At 39.8% G+C, this 12,047-nt stretch overlaps 3 protein-coding genes across 4 annotated transcripts; 2 read left to right on the forward strand and 1 right to left on the reverse strand.

The window, feature by feature from the left end:
- The first annotated feature begins 31 nt into the window (after window positions 1–31).
- Window positions 32–1,577, forward strand: LOC108844144 (uncharacterized). 2 transcript variants are annotated; one of them, XM_018617363.2, is made up of 2 exons: window positions 32–617; window positions 795–1,577. In XM_018617363.2, the coding sequence occupies exons 1-2, from the start codon at window positions 152–154 to the stop codon at window positions 1,355–1,357; spliced, it is 1,029 nt and encodes a 342-aa protein (XP_018472865.1). In that variant the 5' UTR covers window positions 32–151; the 3' UTR covers window positions 1,358–1,577. The 2 variants fall into 2 exon arrangements, with proteins under 2 accessions (XP_018472865.1, XP_018472864.1); XM_018617362.2 differs by having other exon boundaries at window positions 33–617; window positions 792–1,577.
- An 11-nt stretch (window positions 1,578–1,588) lies between these two features.
- On the reverse strand, window positions 1,589–2,500 carry LOC130509047 (uncharacterized). The gene is made up of 2 exons (XM_057004592.1): window positions 1,821–2,500; window positions 1,589–1,727 (listed from the first exon to the last, which is right to left on the reverse strand). Exons 1-2 carry the CDS (start codon window positions 2,328–2,330, stop codon window positions 1,614–1,616), a joined length of 624 nt encoding a protein of 207 aa, XP_056860572.1. The 5' UTR covers window positions 2,331–2,500; the 3' UTR covers window positions 1,589–1,613.
- A 7,860-nt stretch (window positions 2,501–10,360) lies between these two features.
- LOC108845261 (vacuolar protein-sorting protein BRO1-like) lies at window positions 10,361–11,815 on the forward strand. The gene is made up of 2 exons (XM_018618497.2): window positions 10,361–10,899; window positions 11,143–11,815. Exons 1-2 carry the CDS (start codon window positions 10,440–10,442, stop codon window positions 11,679–11,681), a joined length of 999 nt encoding a protein of 332 aa, XP_018473999.1. The 5' UTR covers window positions 10,361–10,439; the 3' UTR covers window positions 11,682–11,815.
- The last annotated feature ends 232 nt before the right edge of the window (window positions 11,816–12,047 follow it).

Below are 12,047 nucleotides of genomic sequence, written 5' to 3' on the forward strand. Positions count from 1 at the left end.
ATGTCAAAAAGGTTATGAATGTTAGTCATCCTCGTTGTTGTTAAGCTTTGTCCGAAGTTTCTCATATCCTCCTTTACCCTTTCACACTCTCAGGCTATTGTCGAAACAAGAACTCAACCAAAGTTTATTAACTCCTCCTAATCTCGAATCAATGGGGAAAACCCTCATCGAAATCTGTTTGATATCAGCAAGAGGACTCCGAGTCGGAACCGGATTCGGATCCTCGCTACTGAAACACCAATGGTACGCCGTTGGATGGATCGATCCAGAAGACAAGTACTGCACGACCATCGATGCTTCGAGATCAGACAACCCTCTTTGGAGAACAAAGTTCGCTACTTTACTCGACGACGACGATGATGATGATTCCAAGGTTCAGGCCGGCTTGCACGTTGAGGTTTATAGCAGAGAACCATTCTTCTTGAGGAAGAAGCTTCATGGCACTGCTACTGTTTCCTTGAAGGAGTTTCTAGCTAAGTTTAAGAAACAGAGTTCTTCTGTTGTTGAGGAAACTGGAAGCTATCAGCTTAGGAAGACGAACTCAATTAAGCCTCAAGGGTTTGTTGATGTGTCGGTCCGTATATCTGCTGAAAGACAAGACTTTGGCGGTTTTACTGGTAATGTTTCTCTGAACTATGTTTGTTTAGCATTTGTCTGAACCATGAGACAGTAATCCCCTCATTGAAAGTTTGAACCTTTGTTACATAGAAGCTTCGCTAGAATCTGTATTAATAAACTAAATGTAAATGTAAGTGTTAGAGAACACTCATCATTATTCTTCTCTTGTGCAGGAGATTTTGGAGGAGTCATGCTCTCTAACAACTCTGGTCATAACACTTCAGGGCAAAACTACATGCCCGGTTCATCACAGCATCCATTTGCTTCATTGAACCAGCCAAACAATCCAAAGCCCTTCTCAATCCCGCCAGATAACCACCACTCCTCAATGCCTAATCCTCTAACGAACAACGCGTCCCCACAAATGCAACAACCTTACTATCCTCCTCCTCCACCAATTCAGCAACCTTACTATCCTCCCCCACCACCACCAGCAACTTCGAACGGAGGCTACGTGCCTTCATACATCCCGAGATCAGCGAACGCTGTGAACCTTCCATCATCATCATCCTTTGGAGGAGCGGGAAGAGGATACGCAAGGCCTGGACCAGGGGGTTCTGCGGGACTGGGAGCTGGTGCAATAGTTGGAGCTGCTGCAGCTTTCTATGGCAGGGACTATCTATCAGGAGGATTCGACTTACCTACTAGCTTATCTCTCCCAAGTGTCTCCATCCCAAATATCCCCATCCCCAATATCTCTATCCCAAATGGCTCCATTTCCATCGATCCTCCGTTTTGACAACACTCCTGAGTCTTTGAACCATTATATGAAGCAGCACAACTCGATCAGCATGGCTGTATTGTGAATGTTATCTGAAATTTTATTAGACTATATATGTATTTGATATGATAAGATGTATTTGATTCAAACTGATGGGGATTGAATCTTTGATTTGTAGTGTATTAATAGTAATGTAGATCCTTCACTCGAAGGAGCAAATATGGAGTGAATTAAACCGTATGCACTCTCACCAAATCTATTTACTTAGACATTGTTAGGTAGAAAGCTTTGCAAAGAGTGTTGGGAGCATGAATTTTCGACTTAGATCGGCTGGTTCCGTCTTTAGAAAGCGGGATATACTCTCCCTTTCACAGGATCGAAGCTGCATCTGTAGAAATGAGCAGAGATATGCACATTTAGTGAAATTTGCTAGTGTGGTAGGATAGGATGATGCCTTGCTTCCTAAGAGTGTTTGTGATACCTTCCATCCATGCTGGTGATAGCAACTGTGTTGTGACTGCCAATGCTGCCAAGAATTGTGTGAATTTCTGATACATGGAACTGTGCAAATGACCATTCTGAGCTGAAACACTTTGGTAGAACACTGAACACCTGCAACTAGAGAGTCTACATGTTTAGGTAATAAAACAGCAAATGAATTGTCAAGGTACCACATAACATTCCACGCATCATTACTAGCGTCATGGACATGCATGGTTTGTACCATATTAAAGCCAAAATGTTCAACTAAAATCTCTCCAAGATGAAGACGAAAGCAAAAGCCAGAACAGAAGTATTTGTGTGATGAGAAAGGCAACACCAATCCTCTTGGATTTGCTTGAGTTTCATTCTGATGAAGCAGTTTCAGGTCCAAAACAAAACTGGAATCCTGATTCCAGGACACAGAAACTAACTCTGCTTCATCTTTTTCATCACGCAAAAAAGGAACCAGAAGTGCTACTACTGCTGCACTGCAGGAGCCTTTAACCATAAGCACCTGTCTGCAGGGGTCCTTAAAGGATTTGAAACAGCTAAGCTAATTTCTTGGGATCAGTTGGAATGCTATACCATTTTCATATCCAAAAATCGATAAAACTATTAAAAAATAAACAGAACTTCATATCAAGAAATACCCAACAGAAAAGCTTAGACTTATCTCTTTTTTTTTTTTTTTTGTCACGGAGCTTAGACTTATCTCAACCCTAGAAAAAGATGGTATATTTTAAAATTTTAAGTCATGCCAAAACAGACATATATCCAAAACATAACCAGGGAAAAGACAAATGAAACAACCAAAGCTTCTGGGACTATCATAACCACCTAGACACAAAGTAAAGCAAGAAGTTTTGAGTGTGATCATACAGGAAAGGTTTTACAATGTTTGTTGTTTTGACCCTAAGTGGGGCGCAAGCTATAGGCTCTTTAACGACCATAAAGCTAGATTTCACATGTGTGCCGTTTCTTAAATTAGAGATAACACTGCTTCTCGTTTATATTTGTTGGAAGGACTCGCTGTGCCGTTGGGACGGAGGCAATCATAGAAAACGGTACAAATCGCTTCAAACCGCTTCGAACTTCTTAAAATTAAAAGCTGGTTGCAGCTAGTGTTTGCGGTTACGGACGGTTGCGGGAGGATAATTTTTTTTCTTTAAAAACAAAATAAATATAAATAATACTAAAAATATCCAATAAAAATTTTAAATTGAAATAATAGAAATTATAAAATGTATACATATTATATTTTAATTTATATTATAAATTTTTAAAATCAAAATATTTTCGATAAATTTTAAAATTTAATAATATGATTTTATAAATATAAATTTTATATTTATTATATTATTATGATTTTTAGTATTTTTATAATTATATAAAATGTAGATATTTGTTAATTTATTATTTAACAAATGTTGTGTTTGGTAGTTTACCAGTCATAAGAGTCCCGCAAACGCAATAATTTCTAACCATTATACCAGTCGTACAAATCTCTAGAAAATGTTTAAAACTGCAACTATCCGCACCCACAAACTCTCGCAACCGCAACCGCTGCGGTTAAACCAGTCAGGCCCTTAGTAAGGACCACTTGGTTATTCTCATCATGGCATTACTAACAAACTAAACAGTAGTTAAGCATTGTTTAAACAACAAGAATCCAAGAAGGGACGTGAATCTTTTCCCCTCACCTGAAGAATCATACATTTGGCTGTGTAAAACTAAGTAAAAACAACATTTTAAAATTTCACTTGCTTGACTTTAATCAAAATGAATTTGATTAGATTTACAATATTGATTATCAAAATTTAAATTTTCTAGTAATCAATCAATTTAAACATGTTAATATATTTTGAGTCTAGACAAGACTTTGGACTATGATACTGTCTGGACCTAGGACTATGATAGTAGGTAAGATTAGGAAAACTTGTGACTCAAGCTTTGGAGGTTTAACTGGTAATGTCTCTGAACTATGGTACTGTCTGGATCATGAGACAGTAAACCCTGATCAAAAGTTTGAACCTTTGTATCGAAGGTCACTAGAATCTGTAGAAAGAACTGAATGTGTGTGTAATGATATCAGTCTATAGAAAGACACCAACTTTGCATTTTGTCTGAAAGAGAATACTAACCATTCTTCTTGTTTTTGTTCTTCTTCTTCTCTTGTGCAGGAGATTTTGGAGGGGTCATGCTCTCTAACAACTCTAGTTATAACACTTCAGGGCAAAACTACATGGCCGGTACATCACAGCATCCATTTGCTACATTGAACCAGCCAAAAAATTCAAACTCATTCACAGTCCCGCCAGATAACCACCACTTCCCAATGCCTAATCCTCTAACGAACAAACGCAACAACCTTACTATCCTCCACCAATCCAGCAACATAAATTTTGTTGGGGGCGAAAAAAATTCTTCATTATACTTTTTTATATAGGAGATATACACAATCTCATCACATCTTCTAAATATATCAATTGTATATTCCCTCTTTATTGTACATATCTCCTTAGGGCTTCCTTCTTGTAATATATATATGACACTTTGTCATCAAGTTAATATTAAGAATCATTCTACTCTTCTCTATATGGTATCAGAGCCCGATCCACGCAGTCCAACCCGATCCACATCGGTCTGGCCCAAAGTTGGCCCATCGATCCTTGCCCGAGCATTCCGAGATTGACGCTCAAAGAGCCATCATCTCGAGGGGGCGTATTAGACACATAGTTGTCCCACATCGGTAGTTGGAAGAGATCCTTAGTAGTATATAAGGTGGATGGGCCACTCCTCTTATCACCAATTGGTTTTAAGTGTGAAGCCCATCTAGTTTAACATGGTATCAGAGCTTCCTTTCTAAAGGACCTCTCAATTTTTTTTTTCTTCTCTCACAACACCTTTTACGTGTTCTTCAAGCATCATGGCTCACACCAATGATGGTCACCCTGAAATCCTTACCGTCGGCGACACCTCCATCGTCTCTATCAACATGATCAATGTGACGAAGCTGTCGTCCACCAACTACATCACCTGGAGTGCCCAAATCCGATCTCTCCTCCGTGGCTATGATCTACTAAAGTTCATAGATCCAACCTCCACTCCACCACCGATGACAGTCACCACCGCAGGTCGTGATGCTATCAACCCCACCTTCACGATCTGGCAGCGACAGGATAGCCTCCTGTACAGTGCTCTCATGGGCTCCGTTGAACTTGCTCATCAACCGCTCATTGCCACCGCCAACACCACTCTTGAAGCTTGGAACTTGCTCGCTTCAACCTATGCAAATCCGACCTGTGGTCACATCAAACAACTCCGCAGCCAACTTAAGCGCAGCGTCAAAGGCACAAGCTCCATTGACGAGTATATGCAGCAGATCAAAGAAAAAGCTGATGCTCTTGCCCATCTTGGAAGTCCTTTCGATGGAGAGGATCTTACTGATGTGGTTCTTGATGGCCTTACTAATGACTACAAGGCTATCATTGACGCCATACATGGTCATGACACGCCTATCCCCTTCGCTGAGCTCTATGAAAAGCTCATCGCTCGCGAGCTTGCCATCAACACTGCAACTCGTTCTCCTTTGCAAGCTCCCATCACGGCACATCAGGCGCAAAGCAGAAACTCCAACTGGCGCAACAACACAAACAACAACCATCATGGTGGTAATGGGTCTCATCAGAACAACAACGATCAACGATACTCACGTCCATACCTCGGTCGTTGTCAGGCTTGCGGAACTCAGGGTCACAGCGTGAAGAGGTGCCCCTTGTTCAAGATTGTTTCTCAGCCATCGGGATCTTCACAACAGTCAGGTCATCAAGGGCAAAACAAAGGATACAATCAGCATCCTCCAAAGGCATACAATGCAATGGTTTCAGGACATGAGCCACCATCTTGGCTTCTCGATTCTGGCGCTTCTCACCACCTAACGTCAGATCTCGCCAACCTCTCTCTCCATGCTCCTTACAATGGAGGTGAAGAAGTTCAGATTGGTAATGGAATGGGACTTGAAATCGCAAATACTGGTTCAACTATCCTTCCTTCCAATACTAAATCTCTACACTTAAAAAATGTTTTACATGTTCCTACCATTGCACGTAATCTCCTATCAGTGAACAAGCTATGTACTGATAATAATGTTTCTGTCGAATTTTTCCCGACAAAATTTCAGGTCAAGGATCTGAACTCGGGAGCACAAGTGATCAAGGGAAGAACTGAAGATGGCGGATATGTTTGGCCGCACCGAGATTCAAAAACCCCTTCTGCCTACTCTACCTCTATCAAATGTCATCTTTCAATCTGGCACTCAAGATTAGGACATCCTTCCATTTCAGTTTTAAAATATGTTGTTTCATCATCTATGCTTTCTGATTCAAACTCTATGTCTTCTTTCACTTGCCTTGATTGCTCAATAAACAAAAGCCATAAACTGCCTTTCTCAAACACATCTTCTCTCAAAACAACCCGACCCCTTGAACTTGTCTTTTCAAACGTCTGGACCTCACCACTCTTCTCAATTGATGGCTTCAAGTATTATGTAATATTTGTAGACCACTTCACTCACTACATCTGGTTCTTTCCTATCCGCTACAAGTCTGATGTTAAAGCCATCTTCATCCGTTGGAAAGAACTAGTGGAGACAAGGTTTCAACAAAAGCTCACGACTCTGTACTCAGATAACGGAGGCGAGTACATTGCCTTGGCTGGCTATCTCTCCACTCATGGTATATCTCACTTCACAACCCCTCCGCACACACCAGAACATAATGGTTTCTCGGAGAGACGGCACAGGCATATTGTAGAAACTGGACTTGCAATGCTATCTCATGCTTCGATGCCCTCGCAATACTGGACTTATGCTCTCACTGCAGCTGTCTATCTAATCAACAGACAGCCTACACCAACCTTGGAAAACATCTCAGCCTTTCAGAAGTTGTTTGGCACACCACCGAATTATACAAAGCTCCGGAGCTTTGGTTGCCTCTGTTTTCCTTGGCTCAAACCATACAACCAACACAAGCTTGAGCCAAAGTCCAAACCTTGCATCTTCCTTGGCTACTCTCTCCATCAAAGTGCATTTCTTTGCCTTGAACCCACTACCTCTCGCATCTATGTTTCTCGTCATGTGCACTATGATGAAACAAAACACCCCTTCACCTCTCTTACTTCAACACCACCGAAATCCAAACCTACCTTCCCAACTTGGTGCCCGCCAGTCACCAGAATCTCAGTAACTCCAAACAATCCTCCATCATCAAGTGTTCCTTCTTCACCGGTGCTCTCAGGTATGGATTCTGAACCCACTGACCCTCAGTTACATGTTCCTACGCCTCTCTCTGTTTCACATGTACAATCGCAGGAAACAGAACAAAACAGAGCCTCGACATCTCATCCAACATAGTCGTTAGGGACATCAGCTCCGGCTCCAGTTCCACCTGTGGGAAATGCAGAACGCAGAAACACTCATCGCATGACCACAAGGGCGAAGAACAAAGTTTTCAAACCATCAAAGAAGTTCTCTTTCGTGGTGCACAAGAAAACTCTTCTATCCACTGAAAATGAACCAACTTCAGTAATCCAAGCTCTGAAGGATGCACTCTGGCGTGGCTCAATGAGTGAAGAGTTTGACTCACAGCTCCGCCACAATACATTGACTCTGGTTCCCAGGAAGAAGTCGTACAATGTAGTTGGTTGCAGATGGGTCTATCGCATAAAACGGAGAGCTGATGGCACAATAGATCGCCGCAAATCTCGACTTGTGGGCAAGGGGTATCATCAGCGTCCAGGAGTAGATTATCAAGATACTTACAGTCCAGTTATCAAGCAACCTACGGTCCTCGCCGTTCTTGGTCTTGCCGTAATCAACAACTGGCCGCTCCGCCAACTCGACGTCAACAATGCTTTCTTGCAAGGGATTCTAACTGAGGATGTCTATATGGAGCAACCTCCCGGTTTTGTCGACAAAGATAAACCAGACTACGTTTGTAAACTCAACAAAGCTATCTACGGCCTCAAACAGGCACCGAGGGTTTGGTACTTGGAGCTGCGTCAGTTTCTTCTACAGTCTGGGTTCAAGAATTCAGTTGCAGATGCCTCTCTCTTTATCCTTATTGTTGACAACATCACCCTCTACGTTCTCGTCTATGTTGACGACATCATTTGTTACTGGTAATAGTCCACAGCGAGTGCAACAATTCATTGATATTCTCAGCAAAAGGTTCTCTCTCAAAGACCTTGGTGCTCTTTCTTACTTCCTCGGAATTGAAACTCAACGCTCATCCTCTGGCTTGCTCCTTACGCAACGCAAGTACATCAATGATCTGCTCGCTCGGGTCAACATGTCTACTGTCAACCCCGTCTCCTCTCCGATGATGCCCACTGATCGTCTACAAATAACCTCTGGTACACCGCTCCATGATGGCTCAGAATACAGAATGGTAGTAGGCAGTCTCCAATACTTACACTTCACAAGACCAGATGTCTCCTTCGCTGTCAATAAGTTATCTCAGTTCATGCATCAACCAACAGATATACATTGGCAGGCAGCGAAAAGAGTATTAAGATATCTCGCTGGAACTCGTGATCGTGGCATCTTCCTCCGCAGCAACACTACTCTGTCTCTTCATGCATTTTCTGATGCAGATTGGACTGGCAACAGAGATGACTACACCTCCACCAGTGCCTACATTGTTTATCTTGGCTCTAATCCCATTGTCTGGTCATCTAGGAAGCAAAAGACAGTAGCTCGCAGTTCTACGGAAGCTGAATATAGATGTGTTGCAGACACAGTTGCTGAGATCCAATGGGTTGTTTCCTTACTACGAGAACTCGGGGTTCGCTCCTCAACACAACCTGTTATCTACTGTGATAATGTAGGAGCAACTTATCTTTGTGCAAATCCTGTCTTTCACTCAAGAATGAAGCACCTGGCTCTAGACTATCACTACATTAGAGAGCTAGTTCAAGCTGGGTTCCTAAGAGTCTGTCACATCTCCTCCAAAGACCAGCTTGCGGACGCCCTGACCAAACCAGTTTCACGCTTCTACTGGCTACACACTCATCCAAGATTGGCCTCTCCTCCGGTGGTCCATCTTGAGGGGGCATATAGGAGATATACACAATCTCATCACATCTTCTAAATATGTCAATTGTATATTCCCTCTTTATTGTACATAACTCCTTAGGGCTTCCTTCTTGTAATATATATATGACACTTTGTCATCAAGTTAATATTAAGAATCATTCTACTCTTCTCTATATTTTATACTATTATATTTTGGGATTGGGAGCATTTCTATAGATTTTATAGTATTTGTTAAAGAAAATAGAAAAATTAGATGGGGGCATGAGACCGGACTATATGTTGGGAGCAGAGCCGGACTGAAAGTTTTCGGGGGCCCTACCCAAAATAATTTTTGAAAATGAATTATTTATTATTAGTTTATAAATTTTGAGAGTTTCTTAAGAGTATAATATCGAAGTTCATAAAAAAGAAAGAAAAATGAGTATAATATTGATTCAAATATCAATTATACTAATATAATATTTATCAAATATTTTATAATCATTTCCATAAACAAAATCTTCATAAATTACAACTTTATCTACTTTTTCTAATTAATATTTTATACTATTATATTTAAAAACTATATATACCTATATAGATTTTTGTTTTAAGGTGGAGCCTATAACGTGAGGGTCTCATTCAAATTTTTCAAATAAATATGTCCATTCCGACTCTGGTCGGGAGAGATTCAACTTATATCTCCCAAGCATTCTTAGGTCAATCAAGTTTCTTTGAAAGTAATGAACTTTCTTCTCCAATTTTTTAAAAATATATTTAAAATTAAAATTGTACATGCTTGACTTTAATGCAAACTATAGTGTGATCCGTCCTTTTAAAAAACGGCATCGCCGGTCCATGCCTGATGGATGCCTTAATCAAAATCAAAGTATGTACATTAGTTAGGTGGGTGAATTTAAATTAAAAATTAACAAAAAATTGCTTTAAAATAGATATTTTCTTCTGCTTTATTCCACCTCTTCTTTTGCCTTCCCCACAGAAGAGTGGGTTTAATTATTTTTGAAAAAGGTAATTTTTATATTTGAATTATTTTTGCAATCATATTTGTATTTAATATTAATTTAATTTAATAGAATAGTCTATTAAATAAATAAAATATATAATTGGATATAACATTTATTAATAGGTCATGTTCCTGTTTTAATAAAATAGATGAATTTGAAAAAAATTAAATTGATTATCAAAAGTTAAATTTTCGCATTACACAAATGTATGTTTAGTATATTTTGAGTCACAACGTACTGTTGACTTAAATTCGAAGAAAACTTGAGTCACAAGTTTTACTAATCTTACCTGAGTCATGGTTTCCATATATAAGTCTTGGATTAGGATTAGATAGAATATTTATGAGTCATCTAAATATATATTACCTAATAATATTATTAATTATCATATAAGAAAATGTCAACTTGTGATATAAGTTATGAGTTTTGGAGATTGTTGAGAGAGAATTCTAGTTTTGACTTTTGAGTTATTTTTTAACCGGCAAACTTCATACCTTCTAGTCACCTCAAATCTAATCCAATGGGCAAAACCATTATCAAAATCTGTTTGATATCAGCACGACAACTTCTTATCGGAACCGGATTCGCATCCTCACTACTGAAACACCAGTGGTTCGCTGTTGGATGGATCGATCCAGAAAATAAATACTGCACCACAATCGATGATTCAAGATCAGACAACCCGCTTTGGAGAACAAACTTCATTACTTCACTCGACGATGATGATGATGATTCCAAGATTCAGGCCGCCTTGCACGTTGAGGTTTATAGCAGAGAACCAATCTTCTTAACGAAGAAGCTTCATGGCACTGTTACTGTTTCCTTGAAGGAGTTTCTAGCTAAGTTTAAGAACCAGAGTTCTGTTGTTGAGGAAACCAGAAGCTATCAGCTTAGGAGGACGAACTCAATTAAGCCTCAAGGATTTGTTGATGTGTCGGTCCGTATATCTGCTGAAAGACAAGACTTTGGCGGTTTTACTGGTAATGTTTCTGAGTTTATGATATTGTCATTATGTTTCTTAGGCATTTGTCTGGACCATAAACCCTGATTAAAAAATTAAACCTTTTTGTACCTAGAAGCTCGTTAGAATCTGTAGAATGAACTCAGCGTAGATGGGTGTGTCTCTAATGGGATCAATCTAGAGAAATGACACCAACTCTGCTGCTTCTTGGTTTTGTTTGAAAGAGAATTCTCATCATTCTTGTTGTTGTTCTTCTTCTCAGGAGATTTTAGAGGAGTCATGCTTTCTAACAACTCCGGTTCATCACAGCCTCCATTTGCTTCACTGAACCAACCAAACAATCCAAAGCCCTTCTCAATCCCGCCAGATAACCACCACTCCTCAATGCCTAATCCTCTAACGAACAACGCTTCCCCACAAATGCAACAATCTTACTATCCTCCTCCACCAATGCAACAACCTTACTATTCTCCTCCACAAATGCAAGAACCTTACTATCCTCCTCCACCAATGCAGCAACCTTACTATCCTTCTGCACCAATGCAACAACCTTACTATCCTCCTCCTCCACTAATCCAGGAACCTTACTATCCTTCTGCACCAATGCAGCCACCACCACCACCAGAAACTTGGAACGCAGGCTACATCCCGAGGTCAGAGAACGCTGTGAATATTCCATCATCATCATCATCATCTGGAGGAGCAGGAAGAGAATATCCAAGGACTAGACCAGGACTGGGCAGAGACTATATGTCAGGAGCAGAGCAGGACCAGAAGTTTTCAGGGTCCTACACAAAATAAAAAATATTTATGAATTATTTATTATTAATTTAAAAATTTTGCAAGTTTCTTTAAATTTTCTAGTATAAAATTGATTCAAATATCAATTATACCGATAGAAATTTATCTATTATTTTGTAATCATTTCCATAAACTAAAATTTTATAAACTACACTTTATCTACTTTTTCTAATTAAGATTTTATACTGCTATATCAAAATTTATATACACATATACAGATTTTTTAAGTTGGACCCGTAAAATGGGGTTCTCATTCAAATGTTTCAAATAAATATGTCCGAAAGCCCGGCTCTGGTCGGAAGGATTCGACTTATCTCTCCCAAATATTTCCATCCCAGATGTCTCCATCCTAAATGGGCTTATTGA

Source organism: Raphanus sativus, chromosome 3 (genome assembly GCF_000801105.2).
Source record: "Raphanus sativus cultivar WK10039 chromosome 3, ASM80110v3, whole genome shotgun sequence".
In the NCBI taxonomy this organism is placed as follows: Eukaryota; Viridiplantae; Streptophyta; class Magnoliopsida; order Brassicales; family Brassicaceae; genus Raphanus; species Raphanus sativus.